This window comes from Bufo bufo, chromosome 1 (genome assembly GCF_905171765.1).
Source record: "Bufo bufo chromosome 1, aBufBuf1.1, whole genome shotgun sequence".
Lineage (NCBI taxonomy): Eukaryota > Metazoa > Chordata > Amphibia > Anura > Bufonidae > Bufo > Bufo bufo.
In genome coordinates, this window is record NC_053389.1 from 196,279,520 (window position 1) to 196,303,742 (window position 24,223).

Here is a 24,223-nt window from a genome sequence, read left to right on the forward strand (position 1 = left end):
AATCAAGCCAGCACGGAAACACAAATAAAGGAAAAAGACTTATCTGAGGAACCAGCAGTTGCAGGCAGGAAGTAGTATAAACCGCAAAGTGAGGCAGTATGGGAGGGAATATAAAGGGAGGCAATCAGTGTAAATAGATGACAGCTGGGAGAAGGAAAAGAGATGACAAACTGAAACCAAAACAAAGAACATCATGCAAGAGGTACAGAAAAACGTCTGCTAGTGCTTCTCAGAGAGCTGGCGGTGACAATATGTTATTGTGGGATACACTCTTTAGATAGTGTGGTTCCTATGAGTTTTGAAATCAGGAGAAAAAATCAAAATGTCATCTAGATACACCAGTACAAATTTCCCCATTAAATGATAAAAAATGCTGTTCACAAAATGTTGGAAGACGGCTGGAGCATTAATCAAACCAAAGGGCATAACCAAATTCTCGAAATGGCCCTCAGGGGTATTGAAGGCCGTCTTCCATTCGTCCCCTTCCCTGACCCTGACTAGGTTGTATGCCCCTCTTAAATCCAACTTAGAAAAAACTTTAGCCCCAACAATCTGGTTAAACAGGTCTGGGATCAGAGGAAGCGGATAAGGGTCACGAATTGTGATACAGTTCAACTCCCTGAAATCCAGACATGGTCTTAAAGAACCATCTTTTTTCTTAAAAAAAAAAAAACAGCGACAACAGGTGACTTCGAGGGTCGGATGTGTCCCTTTCTCAGGCTCTCAGAGATATAAGTACGCATAGCGACTCTTTCAGGTTGGGAGAGATTATATAAACGTGATTTTGGCAGCTTGGCGCCTGGGAGGAGATTAATAGGGCAATCGAACTCCCGGTGAGGGGGCAGCTTCTGGACACCACTCTCTGAAAACACATCCGAAAATTCAGAGAGAAAAGATGGTACAGTCTTGGTAGAAACCTCTGAAAGAGACGCCGTGAGGCAAGTCTCTCTGCAAAAGTCACTCCAACCATTTATTTGCCTTGCTTGCCAATCAATGGTGGGGTTATGTTTAGTGAGCCAGGGTAGCCCCAACACTAGAGGAGAAGGTAATCCGCTTAGGACGAAACATGACATATCCTCAACATGAGCGTCACCCACAGTCAAACGGATATTGTGAACTATGCCCTTTAACGATTTTTGAGAAAGTGGAGCAGAATCGATAGCAAAAACAGGTATATCCTTTCCCAAAGTGCATACCTGGAAACCATGTGTTATAGCAAATTGATTATCAATGAGATTGACAGCTGCTCCACTATCTATAAAAATCTCACAAACAATGTTCTTGCTATCTAGCGCCACCCTGGCAGGTAGGACAAAACGGGAACTACAAGCAAACGGCAAACCTTCAATGTCCGCATCAAGCTTGCCAATAGTAACAGATGGAAAGTTTTTAGAGGGTTTTTTTCTTCTTGTTTCTTTATTACCCTCAGAAAATTCCCTGAATCTCCTAGAGGGGCAAACATTTGCCAAATGATTTATACCCCCACAACAGAAACAAACCCTCCTCTGAGAGCTGAATCCTCTACTATCAGAGGCAAGCAAACCCAGCTGCATGGCCTCCTCCTCAGAGGAGATTGAGAGAGACTGAGGCCCCTGCGCACTGAATGAGACCGCCCCACTGTTCTTGGACTGAATATGACAGGAAAGAGTGGTCTCTCCTCTCTCTCTAAGACGCCTGGCAATACGAACAGCTAGAGACATGGCAGACTCCAACGAGGCAGGTCTCTCATGAAAGGCAAATGCATCTTTCAATCCCTTCGAAAGACCATGGCAAAATTGACTTCGGAGTGCAGCATCATTCCAACCAGTATCAGCTGCCCATCTCCGAAATTCTGAACAATATATCTCTGCGGACTGTTTACCCTGGCATAAAAGACGCAGTATAGATCCGGGTCATCATATATCTGCCCCAGGGCTACAAAAAATTCATCCACCGATCGGAGGGGCCGTGCCCCCACCGGCAGCGAAAAGGCCCAAGACTGAGCGTTATCCCTGAGCAGTGAGATGATGATCCCCACCCTCTGCTCCTCATCACCAGAGGAATGGGGAAGTAGGCAAAAATGGAGTTTGCAAGCCTCTCTAAAACGAACTAAATTCTCACTACCCCCAAAGAACGTATCCGGAAGCGAGATCTTAGGCTCGGAACAAACTCCATGAATGCAAGCAGAACCGGTCACCTGAATCTGAGACACAGTTTTAAGGAGATCTGCTACCTCCAGTGAAAGACCCTGCATGCGGTCAATCAAGGCTGAAACCGGATCCATGCTTAAGACGGTAGTGGCGGTTTATAATGTCACGGATGGTGTTGCAGAAAACTGGAAGTTATAAATAAACATCCGACTGACTTGATCCCAAACTAAGGAACATATTGGTGAGCCCTATAAAACCCCTAGAGCTCTCCCTGGCTGCTAAGCCCATGCAAAGATCTTTATGATAGAAGATTGCATGCCCTCGTACCTAGACTGTGTGACACCTGAAAACCCTATAATAGTGAGGGGACACGACCACCGGCTCCCTGCACTTAATACGGAGGGAGTCAGGGTCACCTAGAATCAAGCCAGCACGGAAACACAAATAAAGGAAAAAGACTTATCTGAGGAACCAGCAGTTGCAGGCTCTAGCAGTGAACACAATCCAGGAAGTAGTATAAACCGCAAAGTGAGGCAGTATGGGAGGGAATATAAAGGGAGGCAATCAGTGTAAATAGATGACAGCTGGGAGAAGGAAAAGAGATGACAAAGTGAAACCAAAACAAAGAACATCATGCAAGAGCTACAGAAGAACGTCTGCTAGATCTTCTCAGAGAGCTGGCGGTGACAATATGTCATTGTGGGATACACCCTTTAGATAGTGTGGTTCTATTCTGCTATTAGAAAAACACCCATTTTGGGCAAAAATCTTAAATTGCCGCCTAGTCTGCATCTGTACGTGTGAGATACACCATTTAGATACTGTGGTCCTATTCTGCTATTTAAAAAAAAAACATTTAGGGTAAGATCCTAAATTTGAGAAATATGAGGAGAGCGTCAAATAAGGGACGTGGCCCCGGTCGTGGTGCTGCTGGTGGAGCTTCTATTGCAGGAAGAGGACGTGGTTGATCTGTGCCACCTACACGCACAAGTGAAACACCTTCCTCAAGTGCGAGTATGCAACAGAACCTGCAGCAGTATTTGGTCAGGCCTAATGCGGCTTTACGAATGGTGAGGCCAGAACAAGTACAGGCGATAGTAGATTGGGTTGCTGACAGTACCTCCAGTTCCTTCACATTGTCTCCCACCCAGTCTCCTGCTGAAAGATCAGAGTTGGCACCTGCAGCCGATGTCCATCAGTCTTTCACCTCACCCCCTTGCAAATCAGCCAAGCAGTCTGAGCCCCAAGTCATTCATGCAGCAGTCTCTTCTGCTTTTTGATGACTCTGTTAGCAGGGTTTCCAAGGGCCATCCACCTAGCCCTGCCCGAGAAATGGAAGAGATTGAGTGCACCTATGCCCAACCACTTATGTTTCAAGATAAGTACATGGGAGGACCATCGCAGGACATCTCGGATGATGGCGAAAACACAGGTGCCAACTGCTGAGGCTTTCGAAAGTGTGCAGACCGACAAGGAAGGCAGGGGTGAAGACTGGGTGGAAGATGATGTAAAGATCCTCGACCACACATGGAATCAAGGTCATGCGAGTAACCTGTGTAGTTCGGAGGAAGAGGCGGTGGTCGCACAGAGCCACCAGCACAGCAGAAGAGGGAGCAGGGTGCAAAAGCGGAGAGGCCGTCCCCTAGACAGTACGCCTGCTACTGCCTATGCCCACCACAGCAAGGTACCGAGCACACCAAAGCCAGCTCCAAGGAGTTCCCTGACGTGGCAGTTCTTCAGACAATGTGCTGATGACAAGACACGAGTAGTTTGCACGCTGTGCGATCAGAGCCTGAAGCGAGGCATAAACGTTCTCAACCTGAGCATAACCTGCATGACCAGGCATCTAAGTGCAAAGCACGAGCTGCAGTGGAGTAGACACCTCAAAAACCAAGAAAGGTCTCTGGCTCCTTCTGCTTCCTCTTCTGCTGCAGTCTCGGCCTCTTCATCCACATCTGGAGTGACAGTGCCACCTGCCACCCCGCAAACAGAGGATCTGTCAGCAACACCACCATCTGGGTCACCAAGCATCTCCACAATGTCCCACGGAAGCGTTCAGCTCTCCACCTCCTAAACAGTGGAGCGAAAGAGGAAGTACCCCCCTACCCACCCGTGATCCCTGGCCCTGAAGGCCAGCATTTCAAAATTACTGGCCTTTGAAATGCTGTCATTCCGTCTGGTGGAGACGGAGAGTTTTAAAAGCCATATGGCGGTGCCTGTCCCACAGAATGTCGTGCCCAGCCGCCACAATTTTTCCAGGCGTGCCATCCCTTCCCTGTACAACCGAGTGGGGGAAAAAATCAGGTGTGCACTGCGCAACGCCATCTGTGGCAAGGTGCATCTCACTACAGATACGTGGACCAGTAAGCACAGTCAGGGACATTATATCTCTAAAACAGCACACTGGGTAAATACAGTAGCGGCTGGGCCTGAAGCGGATAGCAGTTTGCCGCATGTCCTTCCACCACCAAGGATTGCAGGGCGCTTCAGTTTGCCTCCTGTTGCTTCCTCCTCCCACTCCGCTTCCTCATCCTCTACCGGCTCCTCATCCGGTCAGCGTAACACCTTCACCACCAATTTCAGCACAGCCAGGGGTAAATGACAGCAGGCAGTTTTAAAACTTATCTGTTTGGGGGACAAACCCCACACCACGCAGGAGCTGTGGACGGGCCTTGAACAACAGACCGATGAGTGGTTGGTGCCACTGAGCCTCAAGCCCGGCCTGGTGGTGTGCGATAATGGGCGAAATCTCGTAGCAGCTCTGTGACTAGCCGGTTTGATGCACATCCCTTGCCTGGCACATGTGCTGAATTTGGTGTAGAGCTTCCTTACACATTACCCCGGTATGTCAGAGCTGCTGCATAAAGTGCGGGCCGTCTGTGCGCGCTTTCGACATTCTCACCCTGCTGCTGCTCGCCTGTCAGCGCTGCAGCGTAACTTTGGCCTTCACGCTCACCTCCTCATATGCAACGTGCCCACAAGGTGGAACTCCACCTTGCACATGCTGGCCAGACTGTGCGAGCCGCAGCAGGCGATAGTGGAGTTTCAGCTGCAGCACGCATGGGTGAGTCGCTCTGCGGAACAGTACCACTTCACCACCAAACACTGGGCCTCCATGCGAGACCTGTGTTCCTTGTTGCGCTGTTTTGAGTACTCCACCAACATGGCCAGTGCCGATAACGCCGTTCTCACCATTACTATCCCACTTCTATGCCTCCTTGAAAAAACGCTGCTGGCGATAATGGTGGCACAGGAGGAGGAGGAGAAAGAGGGATCATTTCATAGGGTTTCTGGCCAGTCATTCACAAGTGGCTCTGAGGGTGGGTTCCTGCACCCACAAACACCAGGTACACAATTGTCCAACCAGGGCACAGATCTGGAGGATGACGAGGTGGAGGATGAGGAGGAGGAGATGGAGGATGAGGAATCATGTTTACAGCAGGGTAGCACCCAGACCAGCTCATGGCCATCACTGGTGTGTGGCTGGGGGGATACAGAGGACACAGACCACACACTTCCCACAGAGGACAGCTTTTCGTTGCCTCTGAGCAGCCTGGCACACATGAGCGATTACATGCTGCAGTGTCTCCGCAACGACCGCCGAGTTGACCACATTCTAGCTTGTGCTGATTACTGGGTGGCCACGCTGCTGGATCTCCGTTACAAGGACAACGTACTGTCCTTAATTCCCTCACTGGAGCGTGATCGTAAGATGCACGAGTACAAGCGCACACTGGTAGACGCGCTGCTGGTGGTATTCCCACCTGACAGCGGGGGCACAGTGGAAGCACAAGGCGAAGGCGGAGGAAGAGATCGCCAACGCAGCTGGGGAACCGCCAGCACCTCAGAAGGCAGGGTTAGCATGGCTGAAATGTGGAAAAGCTTTGTCAGCACGCCACAACAACCAGCACCACCAGCTGATAAGGAACGTCTTAGCAGGAGGCACCATTTCACCAACATGGTGGAGCAGTATGTGTGCACACGCCTACACGTAACGAATGATGGGTCTGTCCCCCTTCAACTTCTGGGTCTCCAAATTGGGCACATGGCCTGAGCTTGCCCTTTACGTCTTGGAGGTGCTGGCCTGCCCTGCAGCCAGTGTATTATCACAGACAAGCGCAGCCGCCGGTCCACAGCCAATGTGGACAAGCTCACGTTCATTAAAATGAACCAGGCATGTATCCCACAGGACTTGTCCGTACCTTGTGCAGAATAGACATGTATACCGGCCTTAACCAGCCATTGTTATACTACGGCGCAATATTTTTATTTTATGTCATTTCACTAATTTGTCTGTTACATTTTCGGGTGAAATTCACCAATTTTTGGGTGTGATATACCACTCAACCTCCTACTCCATTTGGACCTCGTCCTCCTAGATCAATATTATTATTTTTTATTTTTGCGTATTTTGTGTTATTTAAAGTCATTTCCCATTTGCCATGCTCTTAACCACATTTTGATGACATTTGCAGCCCTCTAGCCCTTCCCACTAAATTTTTACAGCCATTTTAGTGCTTAAAAGTTCGGGTCCCAATTTACTTCAGTGGGGTTCGGGTTTGGGGTCAAGTTCGGGTCAAGTTCGGGTCCCGAACTTGAACTTTTTTGTGAAGTTCGTCCAAACCCGTTGAACCCGAACATCCAGGTGTCCGCTCAACTCTAGACAGGACCCAAAGACATTTTAAACAAGTTGCATACTGCACTTTATGAAATATAGAAAATGGTGCAGAATTTCAACAAAGGCTATATTAGTGAGCGGCAATAATCATTTAAAAAATTTATTGGTCAACAGTAACCAGAAAGTGGCCAACCCCTTCAAGCTTTTGGGAAATTTGTAACAAGTTCAATCAATGTACTGTAGAATCGGTTTGCTGATCTCTAGTCACTGGTGATGTTTTAGACTAATAATACAGCATTTTGAAGGTTTCTGTGCAGAAGTTCTCTCTACAATCTACAGAGGCACTATTTTATAGAAATAAAGTGACAGGTGATAAGTGGTGACCACAAACTTCAGTGTGAGGACTAAACAAAAAAAATCGTTGTATCTCAGCTTCCTCTGAATAATACATGAAGGATAGTGGGATATCTGCAGTCACGTGTCATTTTTTCTAATTTTGAATGGCTTGATTATGAATAAACAAGATTAAGGTAAGCTGTGGGTTTGTTCAGAAGACTTCTCACTGATCTACTGGAATAGTGCATCAATATGCCTCCATTAATCAGACCTTCGGGACTTTCTTAAACTCATAGCAAGAGTCCTTGGTGATCTTAAGATTTCCATGGAAACAGTAACCAGGGTGTACAAGCTGTTATCTTCTTAGAAACGATGATAGAAAAATCTCTTTGCAGGTGCCTATGCAAAAAAAGAGAGAGGCAAGCCTAGTATCATATGACTTGTTCCAAAGATTTGGCAAAGGAAATGAATAAATGAATTATATTGTATAATGCAATAATCTGAGAGAAAGCCATTGATTATAATGCTGGCTTCTGGAAAAAAAAACTGCTTAGTGAACCCCTAATAGATTGTAATTCCATACTATTGTATCTGATGATCTGATGAATCATCAGAGATTCTGGTTTTGGGCCAAAGCCAAATCAGACCCTCTGACACCTCACAGAAACTCAGCTTCTTGGTCATTTATAGAGTCTGGACAAGTCAATAAGTAGCAGAAGAAAGGGTTAAAGAGGACCTTTCATGGGTCCAGACATTATGAAATAAGTAGCAGATATTTAGGGCATAGTCCATGGATGTAAGATCGCTTACTATTTTTTTTGTGCGCGCTCCGTTCTCCCACCTGGTATGCTAATTAATAGCATCGGTACAGGAAGGAGGAGACTGCCCTGTTTCTCAATGGGAGTCTCCTTCTCCCTGGCTGGAGTGGAGTCCAATCACAGCAGAGAGTGTCACAGCCAAGGACAAGGTGGGCTTTTTTTTCTCCCTGGCTGTGACACTCTCCACTGTGATTGGACCGCTCTACAGCCAGGGAGAAGTAGACGCCCATTGAGAAACAGGGCAGTCTCCTCCTTCCTGTACCGAAGCTATTAATTAGCATACCAGGTGGGAGAACGGAGCGGCTCCCCAAAAAAATAGTAAGCGATCTTACATCCATGGACTATGCCTTACATAACCTGCTACTTATTTCATAATGTCTGGACCCATGAAAGGTCCTCTTTAAGGCATGAAAGTCTTAAACCCCCAGAGAGGTCAAGGAATAGTGGTAATTCAGGTACATGTGGTAACCATAAATGATTATCATTACATTTCTATCCATGCATCTACCATGCTTTCTGAGCCACCACCAGACCCATTATTTAAATTGAACTTTTTGACAAATAACACATCTTTCTGGTCTTTTGCACCTCAACCTTTTTAAGTATTGGATTCATGAGTCATCCTCATATTAAAGTTTATGTATGGCATAGGCACATACCCTTGTCCCTGGATTTACAAAAGCTACAGGAAAAGGGTAAAGAGTAGTGTTGTTCGAGCACCTAGCACAATGGAAGTCAATAGGAGAACCTGAGCATTAAACCAGGCACCCCCTTCTCTGAAGAGGGGAGGGTGTCTGTTTCATAGTAAAAGGACAGAAATTGATGGAAACACCAATAAAATTGTTCGGGAACACCATGGGGAGGATGTCTGGATACATCTTGGACTCCCAGGTCGCTGCTGGGAACGATGTTGTCCGAGTAGTACGCCACTTTTACAGACTGATAATAATATGCACAAAACCGAAGATAAAATCGATTTTAGAGGAAAAATTGTTAGGAAACATTCTTTCCTGTATATTTACTTGTATATAAAGTGCTGCCAAAAATTACAAGGAAGAGGCACTCGGATACAACCTGTTTATAACATAAAGGAGGGCCTCATTCACATTGTGGTACAATTGTTCATGTAGTGGGGCTCCTACACTCATAAATTTAGATTTAAATTTACAATTTTTTTTTTTCCTCTTTAAAATGGCAGACTTGGTTCAGTGCAGGAATTGTTGTGCATTTATTTCATGTTCCACTCTTTGGAGATTCGGATGCTGTCAAATCTGTAGACAGTTCTCCTTACTGCAGCAGGAAATTGCATTTTTGAAATATGAGATATTTAAATTATCTGTTAAACAAACTCCAGCTAGGACTGCTGCAATGCCACTGCCACAGAGGACCCCCAGAAATGGCAGATGGGTTACTGTAGGTTCTGGAAGACTTAGAGTGGTGGATAGAAGACATGTCCCACAGTCGGTGGTTCTCCATAATTCATTTGCAGCACTCTCAGAATGTAAGGACAACATGGATATGGATTCAAGCACAGAGGGTGAGAAACCATTGACTCCTATGTCTAATGTATGCAAGACTGCAGCCAAGGACAAAAAAGATAAAGTGAAGTCTCAAAGGAAGCAGCTGTTGCTGGGTGATTCAATCATAAGAAGTGTGGAGCTTAAAGAAAATGGTTTTGTGAGATGTCTCCCTGGGGCTACTGCTAGAACAGATAGAAGACATATTATTAATATTGTTAAGCAAGCAAAGCAGGAAGAGGACGTGGATGTTCTTGTCCATCTAGGGACAAATGACCTGGCTTGCAATGAAGTGTCAGAGGTGAAAAAATCTTTTATCACACTTGGTAATGACGTACAGGATTTTGCATCCACCATTTCATTTTCTGAAGTTCTGCCTGTGCATAATGTTCAGAATGATAGGCAGAGGCGCATAAAGGAGTTCAACATATGGCTTGGTAAATGGTGTCAAGAGCAAGGATTTGGCTTTGTTTCTCATGATAGCTCTACTTGGAATAGAAAGGAACTGTACAAAAAAGATGGTTTGCATCTTTCTCTCAAAGGAACAAATGTACTTAGTGAACAACTCCAAGAATTTGCGAAAGAGTATTTAAACTAGCAAGGGGGGGGGGCAAAAGAGTGAAAATAAAAGAGTCCAATTGCCCCCCGAAACAATGCCAGAACAGGTCAGAAGCACAGAGGTTAAGAAATGATAAGCTCAGAGTCCTGTCTACAAATGCTCGCAGTTTAGGTAAAAAAATCAATGAACTTGCGTCAATAATGGCATCTGAGAATGTAGATTTAGTGGCTGTTACGGAGACATGGTTTAATGAAAGAAATGACTGGGACATAACCATACCAGGGTACTCTTTATACAGAAGAGACAGAGAAGGCAAGAAAGGAGGAGGAGTGGCCCTGTATGTGAAAGATAGCATTAAATCTAACCTAATACAAGTTGGTGAGGCCAACATAGAGTCAGTTTGGGTTACGTTGCAGTTTGCTAACCATGCAGTAACTCGTGTAGGTGTGATATATAGACCACCTGGTCAAGTTAAAGAACTAGATGATCTACTAGTTGAAGAAATAGCTAAAATGACAATGAAAGGAGAAGTTATCATTATGGGAGATTTCAATCTTCCAGATATAAACTGGAAAACCAAAATAGCAAGTTCTACCAGGAGTACAGATATTCTAAATTCCTTACTGGAGTTATCTCTACAACAAGTGGTTGAGGAGCCAACCCGGAGGGAGGCCATTTTGGATTTGGTATTCACAAATGGGGATTCGGTATATTATGTCATTGTAGGTGAAACCTTGGGATCTAGTGATCACCAGTCAGTGTGGTTTAATATAAGAACTGTGAAAGAGTCCCACCACACAAAAACAAAAGTTTTAGATTTTAGAAAAACAGACTTTTCAAAAATGAAATTAGTCATAAATGAGTCCTTATCAGACTGGAACGGATTACATGGAGTCCAGGAGAAATGGGACTACTTAAAAGGTGCATTATTGAAGGCAACAGAAAATTGCATTAGACTTGTCAGTAAAAGCAAAAAAAGGAAGAGACCACTGTGGTACTCAGCAGAAGTGGCCCAAATCATTAAAAATAAAAAGCTAGCATTTTATAATTATAAAAAAAAAACAGAGCAATGAAGATAAGGAAATCTACAAGATTAGGCAGAAAGAGGCCAAGCAAGTTATAAGAACTTCTAAAGCGCAGGCAGAAGAGAAACTAGCTCAGTCTATGAAAAAAGGGGATAAGACATTCTTCAGATATATAAATGAAAAAAGGAAATTAAAACAAGGAATAACTAAATTAAAAACAAAGGACGGAAGGTATGTAGAAGAGAATAAAGGGCTAGCCGACTGCCTTAATGAATACTTCTGTTCAGTTTTTACAAAAGAAAAAGGAGAAGGACCTCCACTAGAAAGGATGACTAATAAATCGTTTGATGCATGTGTCTTTACAGAGGAAGATGTTCTAAGTTTGCTGTCTAAAGTGAAGACAAATAAGTCACAGGGGCCTGATGAGATACACCCAAAATTATTAAAAGAGCTTAGTGGTGAGCTGGCAAAACCGTTAACAGATTTATTTAACCAATCATTAGTAACAGGAGTCGTCCCGGAAGATTGGAAATTGGCAAATGTCGTGCCCATTCACAAGAAAGGTAGTAGGGAGGAATCGAGCAACTATAGACCAGTGAGTCTGACATCAATAGTAGGCAAATTAATGGAAACCCTATTAAAGGATAGGATTGTGGAACATCTAAAATCCCATGGATTGCAAGATGAAAAACAACATGGGTTTACTTCAGGGAGATCATGTCAAACAAATCTTATAGATTTTTTTGACTGGGTGACTAAAATAATAGACGGTGGAGGTGCCGTAGACATCGCATATCTAGATTTTAGTAAGGCTTTTGACACTGTCCCACATAGAAGACTTATCAATAAACTGCAGTCATTGAGCATGGACTCCCATATTGTTGAGTGGATTAGGCAGTGGCTGAGTGACAGACAGCAGAGGGTTGTAGTCAATGGAGAACATTCAAAACAAGGTCATGTTAAGTGATATTGCAAAAGGCCTCGATGGTAAGGTTTGTCTTTTTGCTGATGACACAAAGATATGTAACAGGGTTGATGTTCCTGGAGGGAAACGCCAAATGGAAAAGGATTTAGGAAAACTAGAAGAATGGTCAGAACTCTGGCAACTGAAATTTAATGTGGATAAGTGCAAGATAATGCACCTGGGGCGTAAAAACCCAAGGGCAGAATATAGAATATTTGACACAGTCCTGACCTCAGTATCTGAGGAAAGGGATTTAGGAGTAATTATTTCAGAAGACTTAAAGGTGGGAAGACAATGTAATAGGGCAGCATGAAATGCCAGCAGAATGCTTGGATGTATAGGGAGAGGTATAAGCAGTAGAAAGAGTGAAGTGCTTATGCCGCTGTACAGAACACTGGTGAGACCTCACTTGGAGTATTGTGCGCAGTACTGGAGGCCATATCTCCAGAAGGATATAGATACTCTAGAGAGAGTTCAGAGAAGAGCTACTAAACTAGTACATGGATTGCAGGATAAAACTTACCAGGAAAGGTTAAAGGACCTTAATATGTATAGCTTGGAAGAAAGAAGAGACAGAGGGGATATGATAGAAACTTTTAAATACATAAAGGGAATCAACTCGGTAAAGGAGGAGAGCATATTTAAAAGAAGAAAAACTACCACAAGAGGACACAGTTTTAAATTAGAGGGGCAAAGGTTTAAAAGTAATATAAGGAAGTATTACTTTACTGAGAGAGTAGTGGATGCATGGAATAGCCTTCCTGCAGAAGTGGTAGCTGCAAATACAGTGAAGGAGTTTAAGCATGCATGGGATAGGCATAAGGCTATCCTTCATATAAGATAGGGCCAGGGACTATTCATAGGATTCAGATATATTGGGCAGACTAGATGGGCCAAATGGTTCTTATCTGCCGACACATTCTATGTTTCTATGTTTCTATAAAGCCTATGCTCTAAGTAAAAGGGCTCCCAAAAATTACAAGGAACCGCCACTCCAATACACCCTTTATTACACATAAAGGAAGGCATCATTCACACCCTTGAAAAATTATGATTGCTGGCCTGCTGGTGACCCTCAAAAACATTAGGAGCAAGGGCCTGCTGGTGACCCTCTAAAACATTAGGGGCGAGGACCTGCTGCTGATCTGACCATCTAAAACATTAGGGGTGAGGGCCTGCTGCTAAGCTGACTATCTAAAAAAAATTGTGGGCGAGGGCCTGCTGCTAAGCTGACCATCTAAAAAATTTTGTGGGCAAGGGCCTTCTGCCGAGCTGACCATCTAAAAAATATTGTGGGCGAGGGCCGGCTGCCGAGCTGACCATCTAAAAAAATTTGTGGCCGAGTACCTGCTGCCGAGCTGACCAACTAAAACATTTTGTGGGCGAGGGCCTGCTGCCAAGCTGACCATCAAAAAAATGTTGTGGGCGAGGGCCTGCTGCCGAGCTGACCATCTAAAACATTATGGGCGAGGGCATGCTGCCGGGCTGACTATCTAAAAAATGTTGTGGGCAAGGGCCTGCTGCCGAGCTGACCATTTAAAAAATGTTGTGGGCGGGGGCCTGCTGCCGAGCTGACCATCTAAAAATTTAGGGGTGAGGGTCTGCTGCTGAGCTGACCCTCTAAAACATTATGGGTGAGAGCCTGCTGGTGGCCCTCTAAAACATTATCGGTGAGGGCTTGCTGCTGGGCTGACCCTCTAAAACATTAGGAGCGAGGGCAGCCTAATTGTCACGGAACCATGAACCAGACGTACAACAAGGGATAAGTGAAAATAAGAAGGCTTTATTGAAAATAAAGCTGTAAAGCAAAAGTCCAGACGGATGGCGAAACCGAAGCAGAGTCTTTGCGAAGCCAGAGGTCAGGAACCAGAAGGGTAGTCAGACGAAGCCAGGATCAGGAACCAGCAGGGTAGTCAGACGAAGCCAGGATCAGGAACCAGCAGGGTAGTCGGACGAAACCAGGATCAGGAACCAGCAGGGTAGTTGGACGAAACCAGGATCAGGAACCAGAAGCAGCAGCAGTCTAGAAGCATGTGAACACAGGAGGACCAAGCAAGGAACTGAAGCCACAGACCTCCTATATATATGAGCTAGGCATCCAGCTCCTCCTGGTGGGAAGGAGGAGCCGCAGGGTGGGAGGCTACAAGAAACCCAGAAACCAAGATGGCCGCCAGCACATGTCAAACGAATGAGAACAGCAAGAAGGTAAGACCATGACAGTACCTCCCCCTCAAGGGCCCCTCCTCCGCGGAGTAAAGAACGGTTTCTGAGGGAAGCGTGCGTGGAAGGCTCGGAGCAAGGCAGGAGCATGGACATCTGCGGAGGGAACCCAGGAACGCTCCTCTGGACCATAACCACGCCAATGGACCAAAAACTGCACCCGACCGCGGACCAGGCGTGAGTCCAGGATATTGCTCACCTCATACTCCTCACGATTACCCACTTGGACCGGACGAGGCCGAGGAACCGAGGAAGTGAAACGATTACACACCAGTGGCTTCAACAGGGAGACATGAAACACGTTGGAGATCCGCATGCCAGGAGGAAGCGCAAGGGCATAGGCTACCGGGTTTACCCTGCGAAGCACTCGGAAGGGACCAACAAAGCGAGGCGCCAGCTTGGGAGTGGGCACTCGAAGGTTGAGGTTGCGGGTGGACAACCATACACTGTCTCCGACCTGGTAGGAAGGAGCAGGCGCTCGTCTGCGATCAGCCTGGAGTCTCTGGCGCTGCGCAGAGACCTCAAGGGACTTCTGGATCAGTACCTAAGAAGCACGTAGGACGGAAAGGTGATCCTCCACAGCCGGAATATCCTGGGGAGAGAATACCTCCGGTAACACGGCAGGTTGGAACCCATAATTGGCCATGAAGGGAGACGTCCCAGAGGAAGAGTTCACCGCCGTGTTCCTGGCAAACTCAGCCCAAGGCAGGAGGTCAACCCAATTGTCTTGGTGATCGGAGACATAGCAACGAAGGAATTGCTCCAAGGCCTGATTGGATCGTTCTGCGGCCCCATTGGACTGAGGGTGGTAGGCCGAGGAGAAGGAGAGATGAATCCCCAACTGGGAGCAAAAGGCGCGCCAGAACCTGGACACAAACTGACTCCCCCGATCCGACACAATCTCCTTGGGCAAACCGTGCAACCGGAAGACCTCCCTGGCAAAAATCGTGGCCAACTCTTGTGCAGAGGGTAACTTCTTGAGAGGAACACAGTGGCACATTTTGGAAAACCGATCCACAATCATGAGAATGACCGTATGGCCTCGGGATGCAGGGAGGTCCACAATGAAATCCATCCCCAGGTGTGACCATGGGCGCTCCCCGGTGGCTATGGGTTGCAGAAGGCCCAACGGAAGGTGCCGAGGGGACTTATTCTGGGCACAAACGGAGCATGCCGCTACATATGCGGCGATGTCGGAACGTAGGGAAGGCCACCAGAACAGACGTGAAACAGCCCAGGACAGCTGATTATTTCCAGGATGCCCCGCGGTCTTGGAGTTATGGTAGGTTCGCAACAACCGAGTGCGCAACTCCTCAGGCACAAAACATCTGCCGTTGGGTCTCCCAGAGGGAGCACCAGATTGAGCCGCCAAAATCTGCTCACCCAGGGGAGAGGTCAGGCTGGTGCGAATGGCGGCCAAGATCTGATTCGGAGGTATGACCGAAGTCGGAATCGACTCCTCCCTGGACAGCTCGGAGTACTGCCGTGATAAGGCATCCGCCCTGATGTTCTTGGAACCGGGTAGGTAGGAGACCACGTAATTAAAACGTGACAAGAACAGAGCCCATCTGGCCTGACGTGGTGTCAATCTCTTGGCCTCAGAAAGGTAGGTCAGATTCTTGTGGTCCGTCAGGATGAGGACCGGAACCACCAAACCCTCGAGCAAGTGCCTCCATTCTTTAAGGGCCTGCACGATGGCCAATAACTCCCTGTCACCAATCTGATAGTTGCACTCCGCGGAAGACAGTTTCCGGGAGTAAAACCCACAAGGAAGCAGAGGACCCTCTGGTGTTCTACGCTGAGACAGAAGGGCGCCTACTCCCGTCTCAGACGCGTCCACCTCGAGGACAAAGGGCAACCCAGGGTTGGGATGCGACAGAATCGGAGCCGACACAAAGGCGGACTTTAGAGTCTCAAAAGCTCGGATGGCCTCGAGCGGCCAGACCTGGGAATTACTGCCCTTCCTGGTCAGATCCGTGAGAGGCTTGGCTAGCATGGAAAAGTCCCTGATGAACTTCCGATAATAATTGGCGAAGCCCAAAAAGCGCTGCAGGGAACGAAGACCACTGGGCTGGGGCCACTGTAAGACAGCCGAAACCTTCTCAGGATCCATGGAGAACCCCTCAGCGGAAATGATGTAACCTAAGAAGGTTACCTGGGATCGGTGAAATTCGCATTTCTCAAGCTTACCGAACAGCTTGTTCTCTCGTAACCGTTGCAACACTCGTCTGACATCCAGAATGTGGGCCTCCATGGATTCAGAATATACCAAGATGTCATCCAAATAGACCACCACACACTGCTGCAACAGGTCACGGAAAACATCGTTGATGAATTCCTGAAAGACTGCGGGCGCATTGCACAACCCAAAGGGCATAACCAAGGATTCATAATGACCGGTCCTGGTGTTAAACGCGGTCTTCCACTCATCGCCCGCCTTGATCCTTACCAGGTTATATGCCGCCCTCAGGTCGAGTTTAGTAAAGACCGTGGCCCCTTTAAGGCGATCGAACAGCTCGGAAATCAAGGGTATCGGGTAAGCGTTCTTGATCGTGATGCGATTGAGACCCCTGTAATCGATGCAAGGCCTCAACTCACCGCCCTTCTTTTTCACAAAGAAAAATCCAGCCCCTGCCGGGGACGAGGATTTGCGAATGTGTCCGCGTGAAAGCGCCTCCCTCACGTACTCCTCCATGGCCTCATTCTCCGCTACCGACAGTGGATAGACTTTGCCACGAGGAGGAACGGCACCAGATTGTAACTCTATGGCACAATCGTATGGGCGGTGCGGAGGTAAGGCAACCGCGCGCACCTTATCGAATACATCCCGGTACTCCTCGTATTCAGGAGGCAACAGAGAGTCCGAGGAAGTACACAGCAACTTGACAGACCCATGGATGCAACTAGCCCCACACTGCGGTGACCACGAGAGGATCTCGGCCGATCTCCAATCGAAAGTCGGATTATGCTTCCGGAGCCAGGGGTACCCCAAGACCACCGAGTAGTGTGGAGACGAAATAACCTGGAGGCAGACCGACTCTCTGTGAACGGCACCAATGGCTATCCCCACTGGAAGGGTCTCATGAGTCACGTGTGGCGGCAGAAGGGGTCTGCCGTCTATCGCCTCAAGAGCCAGTGGGGAACCTCGAGCCTGCAGAGGAATGGAATTGGCGGCAGCGAACACATTATCAATGAACAAACCACCAGCACCAGAGTCCACCAACGCCTGGGTCGTCACCGAGCCCCCGACCCAGGAGAGGACAACAGTGATCAGTGGTTTGTCAACACGGGAAACCGGGGACGAGGAGACTCCACCCAAGATCTGCCCCCGACAGGATCTCAGGTGCGAGCGTTTCCCGGACGGTTCGGAAATGCCAACCGAAAATGCCCACCGAGACCACAGTACATGCATCGGCCCTCGCGTCTCCGGAGTACCCTCTCCCCCTCGGACAGGCGAGCAAACCCCAGCTGCATGGGTTCACCCCCAGACAAGTCATCCCCAGGAGGCGTGGGAGGAGAGGGAGGCACGGGTGGGACAACAAACGTAGGCGCCAATCTGTTAGAAAACCTCCGCAGGCTCTCCTTAAAGGAAGGTCTCTCCCTGAGTCTGGTGTCAATCAAACCCAGGAAAGAAATAAGAGACTCGAGCTCCACTGGTAGGTCCTTAGCTGCAACCTCATCCTTCAAGGCATCCGAGAGACCATGAGAGAAAGCAGCGACCAGAGCCTCATTATTCCAGCCCACCTCTGCTGCCAGGGTACGAAACTCAATGGCGTATTCAGCTACGGATCGTGAACCCTGTCTGATGGGCATAAGGAGCTTCGCAGCAGAGGCAGCACGAGCCGGCACATCGAATACCTTCCGAAGAGAAGCAACAAAACCGGAAAACTCGGCAACCACCGGATTGTTGTTCTCCCATAAAGGGCTGGCCCAGGCCAAGGCCTTGTCCGAGAGCAGCGAGATCAAGAAGCCCACCTTTGATCTCTCAGTGGGAAAGGCATGTGGCAGCAACTCGAAATAAATGCCCACCTGGTTAAGGAAACCTCGGCACTGAGTTGGCTCTCCCCCAAAGCGCTGTGGAAGAGGGGCAGAACCGGTCATACCCCGAAACACCGCAGGTGCAACAACAGGTGTCGGGGTAGACTCTGGCGCAACAACCGGAGCGGCAGTAGGAGCGGGCCCAGGAGCGACAACCGACCCATCGGCAACGGGAGCGAAATGAGCCGTGCGTTCAAGCAGGGTTTGCAACGCCACAGCGAACCGACCCAACAGGTGATCCTGCTGATCAAGTCTGGCAACCAGCGTGGGTAGCGAGGATGGCCCTGTACCGTCAGAATTCATGGCTTGGTCCTAATGTCACGGAACCATGAACCAGACGTACAACAAGGGATAAGTGAAAATAAGAAGGCTTTATTGAAAATAAAGCTGTAAAGCAAAAGTCCAGACGGATGGCGAAACCGAAGCAGAGTCTTTGCGAAGCCAGAGGTCAGGAACCAGAAGGGTAGTCAGACGAAGCCAGGATCAGGAACCAGCAGGGTAGTCAGACGAAGCCAGGATCAGGAACCAGCAGGGTAGTCGGACGAAACCAGGATCAGGAACCAGAAGCAGCAGCAGTCTAGAAGCATGTGAACACAGGAGGACCAAGCAAGGAACTGAAGCCACAGACCTCCTATATATATGAGCTGGGCATCCAGCTCCTCCCAGTGGGAAGGAGGAGCCGCAGGGTGGGAGGCTACAAGAAACCCAGAAACCAAGATGGCCGCCAGCACATGTCAAACGAAGGAGAACAGCAAGAAGGTAAGACCATGACACTAATAAGCATGTTGATATGATGGAGGAGGAGGACGAGAAAAGGAAGATTGAACCATATACCCTTTTTAGTGGTGAAAGGGGTGAATGGGAATACAGTGTATTCAATACACCATAAAAGCCACATTTATAGCGCCTTTATGTTCAGCCGCTTTCCTCTGGTGGAGTAGAGAAGTCAGGGGCAATCCAGGCCTTGTTCATTTTTATAAGAGTCAACCTGTCAGCATTTTCAGCTGACAGGAGGATGCGCTTATTTGTTATAATGCCACCAGCAGCACTAAATACACGCTCTGACAAAAGGCTGGCGGCGGGAAAGGCCAGCACCTCCAAGGCGTAGAGCGCCAGTTCGTGCCACGTGTCCAGCTTGGACACCCAATAGTTGTAAGGCACACAGGAATCTCTGAGGATGCTGACACGGTCTGCTACGTACTCCTTCACCATCTTCCAAAATGTTTCTCTCCTTGTGACACTAGGCCGCGCATCAGGGTGAGGGTGCTGGTGGGGTGTCATAAAACTGTCCCAGGCCTTGGAGAGTGTTGCCCTGCCTCTGTAGGAACTGCTGTGTGTTCCCCTCGTCTCCCCTCCTCGGTTGGCCAAGGAACTACGTACTCTACAGCCAGCGTTGCCAGCGGCGAAAAAAAATTGCACTGTCACTGATATTTCAGATGCGCTAACATTATACTAGAGATGTAGCGCAGGTAATGTCGCTGCCACCAGCAGCAAAAAAATATTTGACTGAATGTCACTGATATTTAGGATACGCAAACGTTATACAGGAGATGTAGCTCAGGTAATGTAACTGTCCGCAGCGGACACCATCTACGGAAAAAGTACACTGGATGTCATGGATATTTTTAGGTTGTGCACACGTTAAACAGGAGATGCAGCGGCCAAACAATTGCAAGCTATTTAGTGCAGGTTGCACTAAAAATAGATATTGCTGCCACACACAAAAGTCCTTAAAAGGACTTTTGGGTCTATAACAAGTATAAAAATGACAATATTGCTATTTCAATCCCTACACTATCTCTCCCTTCTGCTGTCCAGCTCTCCCTGACTAATACTGAGCCAAATACGTGTCATCTGGTGCTATATAGTACCCGATGATGCCTTCCGGCCATCCAATCACTGTAATGCCAGCAGCCAACATGGCTACGGCATTACAGTGAATGGCAGTACTTAACTGCCTGTTTATTGGCTGCGTAGCAGCCAACTAACGTGCGGGGAGGAGACTCGAGCATTGCGCTCGAGCACACGCAGCATTCGGCCGAACACCGCGATGTGCCGAGCATCGCAATGCTCGAGCCGAACTAGTGTTCGGCCGAGCATGCTTGCCCAAAACTAGTAAAGAGGAACCACCTAAGGTTCGGTTCACAATTTTCTTTCTGTTAGGTATCCATTACTTTTAGATGGCTGGAATAGGACATGCTTTACTATGTTCTGTAGTCAAAACTTTTTGGCCCCTTTGCAATTCTAAAAATGGATAGTGAAAAATCCTTATGGGCCTGTTATGAGTACTGTAAAATATGACCAGTAATGCCATTGTGAACAGTCACATGCACACTTATGTATACTGTATACCTACTAATACACACACATTGCATCCTGAGGATCTTCTGCTCTCCTACCACTGTCATTGTCACATGGAACAGACAGAAGCCTGCTCGCTGATGACAACTTTTGCTTCATCTGGAAATCACAATAGTCATGGCAGTGGCTGCTGTAATGATTTGGGTCTGTAGGCAGGGATTTGGGGCACAGGCATTGAGTGACCAATGTTTTCATAGCCTAAGGGCAAGGGAGATGCCACCATAAAACATACCTTCATCTATGTGTCATTGCACCCGCTCCTGCTGGACTAATGTTTCTTCTGCAGAATTCAGACTCATCTTACTGTAAATGAATAAATGCCCCTCCAGCTCATGACTTCTGGTCAAGCTTTACAAGGATTGCGTAAGATTTAAAAACATGGCTGTTTCTTCCAGGAACAGTGCCACATTTGTCCACAGGTTATGTCTGGTATTGCATTGAAGTGAATGAAGCTGGCTGCAATACCACATACAACCTATGAACACTTGAACAGGTGTGGAGCTGTTATTTAGATTTGGTCGGAAGTTGACCTTCAGGGTAGCTACCAATAGACACTAGTTTTCTTCTTGTTGGAAAAGAGTTATATTCCTCAATACTCTCATAATGTACTTTTATGTTGTTTCTGCACAGTGTAGATATGTATTGCAATATATTTTATTTTAATTTGTGTTTTATATATTTTTTTTTAACAGAAATGCCTCCGATTTAACCCAGATGCCACAATCTGGGTTGCAAAGCAACAGATACTGTGCACTCTGAATGAGAGCCTGAAGGATGTCCTTAACTATGGCCTTTTCCAACCAGCAACCAATGGAAGGGATGCCAAGTTCTTGGATGAAGAGCGTCTTCTTCGGGAGTATCCACAGTCTTTTGAGAAAGGGGTTCCATATTTGGAGGCAAGTATTACAATTGTTGGTTGGAATTGTATCACTGCTTTTAAGAGCAAGTAAAGAATATTAAACGTCAGGAGAGATGAATAGTTGCAATAAGTTGAATTAAGGAAAGTACTGATTAAAAAATATTTTATGTGGTAGAAAATGTAATTGTGTAATTCTTCTTTCATGAATGAGATAGATGCCTTTCTAGCGTTACCTTGTTAGGCCCCTTGCAGATGAGCGTTTGTCCGCAGCGCAGCTCCCAGTTTGAACTCCCAGCGCTGCCAGGGGTCACATAGCATTATATTGATTTATGATGCTATGTAACCCTTAGGCCTCTTGCACATGACCGTATGGCTTTTTCAGTATTTTGCGGTCAGAAAAAAAACGGATCCACAAAAAATACGGATGACGTCTGGGTGCATTTAGTTTTTTGCGGAACAGAACAGCTGGCCCCTGATAGGACATGTTCTATCTTTGAATGGAACGGAAATACGGAAATACGGAAATGGAAGGCATACGGAGTACCTTCTGTTTTTCTGCAGATCCATTGAAATTAATGGGTCCGTATACGGTCTGTATACGGAATGCAAAAAACGGAACGGAAACAGAAAAAAAAAGTTTGTGTGCAAGAGGCCTTACAGTTCTGGAATATATTGGATAACACTGACATAATGCTGCCAGTGTTATCCAATACATTCCAGAACTGTAAGGCCCCTTTCACACGGGCAACAATTCCGCGCGGGTGCAATCCGGACCCATTCACTTCAATGGGGCTGTGCAGATGAGCTGTGATTTTCATGCATCACTTGTGCATTGCGTGAAAATCGCAGAATGTTCTATATTCTGCGTTTTTCCCACAATGCAGGCCCCATAGAAATGAATGGAGCTACATGAAAATCGCAAGCAAGTGCGGATGCGGTGCGATTTTCACGCATGGTTTCTAGGAGATGATAGGGATGAGCAACCCCGGACCCCGTTAAAGTCTATTCATTGTCTAACATTGTTATAAGGGAAAATAATAGCATTCTTAATACAGAATGCTTAGTAAAATGTGCCTTGAGGGGTTAAAAAATAAAAAAAATAACTCACCTCATCCACTTGATCGCACAGCTGGCATCGTCTTCTTTCTTCTTCTTTCAGGACCTGCCAAAGGACCTTTGATGACGTAATCGCGCTCACCACATGATGATGATTACGTCATCAAAGGTCCTTTTGCAGGTCCTGAAAGAAGAAGAAAGAAAACGATGCCGGCTGCGCAAACAAGTTGATGAAGTGAGTTATGTTTTTATGTTTTAACCCTCAATTGACATTATACTTAGCATTCTGTATTAAAGAATGCTATCATTTTCCATTATAACTATGTTATAATGGAAAATAATAAAATCTACAGAACACCAAACACAAACCCGAACTTCAGTGAAGAAGTTCTCACGCGCGTGCAAAACACATTGCACTCGCGCGGGAAAAACTGAACATCGGAACGCAATCGCAGACAAAACTGACTGCAATTGCGTGCCTACTCGCGCGGGTTTCTCGCAATGCACCCTGAACGCATCTGGCCCTCACCTGCGCCGCCCGTGTGAAGGGGACCTAAGGGTTACATAGCATCATAAATCAATATAATGCTATGCGACCCCCTCAGTGCTGGGAGGTCAGGCCGCAGTGTGACCAACGCTCGTCTGCAAGGGGCCTTAGTGATCAGCAATGGGTAAAATGCTGCAGGTGGAGAGGTTATCTTATTAGTAGTGGAAGAATCTGGCTCCTTTAGCTCTTTCCATTTTTCACACAGCCTCATTCACACATCAGTGTTTCAGTCAGTGATTTCCATCAGTGGTTTTGAGACAAAACCAGGTGCAGCTCTAAACACAGAACAAGTGCAGGTCTTTCCCTTATACCTTATGTCTGTGAAGGCTCCAATCCTGGTTTTGGCTCACAATCACTGATGGAAATCACTGACCAAAACACTGATGTGTGAATGAGGCTCAAGGCTTTATTCACATGTCAGTGTTTGGTCAGTGATTGTGAGTCAAACCCAGGAGTGAAGCCTACACAGAGACAAGGCTCACAATCACTGATGAAAATCATGGACCAAACGCCAAGGGCTCATGCACACGATCGTTGCCCAGCCGTGGCCTTTTTCCGGGCCGCGTACAGGGGGTCCGCAATACACAGGCATCGGCCGCGTGCACCGCGGATCACGGATAGAGATTTTGCGAACATAAATTTTTCCGTTCGCGAACGGCGAATGCGAATTTCCGCAAATGTTCACGAACGGGCGAACCGCCATAGACTTCAATAGACAGGCAAATTTTAAAACCCACAGGGACCCTTTTTGGCCACAATAGTGATGGAAAAATTGTTTCAAGGGGACTAACACCTGGACTGTGGCATGCCGGAGGGGGATCCATGGCAAAACTCCCATGGAAAATTACGTAGTTGACGCAGAGTGTGGTAAGTTAAATTCGAAATGCGATTAATATAACCTGTATTAATCGCATTGCGATTACAACTTAGAGCTGGGTACCTAATGGTTGTATTGCTAGAATATAACGAAGATTGATAATATAGTGCTATATTCGTCAATTCTAGCAATACAACCATTAGGAACTCAGATCTAAGTTGTAATCGCAATGCGATTAATGCAGGTTATATTAATCGCATTGCGAATTTAACTTACCACACTCTGCGTCAACTACGTAATTTTCGTTGCGCCGTCACGTGGTAAAGGGGGACGGGGGTGTGACTCACTGCAGCCTGGTG

General features: G+C 47.0%; 1 protein-coding gene across 1 annotated transcript in view; it reads left to right on the plus strand.

Annotated features, from left to right (window-relative positions):
• The window catches only part of SHANK1 (SH3 and multiple ankyrin repeat domains 1), a 553,037-nt gene that overhangs the window by 101,726 nt on the left and 427,088 nt on the right, over positions 1–24,223 (plus strand). Inside the window, exon 2 of the mRNA XM_040430330.1 lies at positions 21,278–21,481. Coding sequence (XP_040286264.1) covers positions 21,278–21,481 — 204 coding nt within the window. The remainder of the gene's footprint in view (positions 1–21,277; positions 21,482–24,223) is intronic.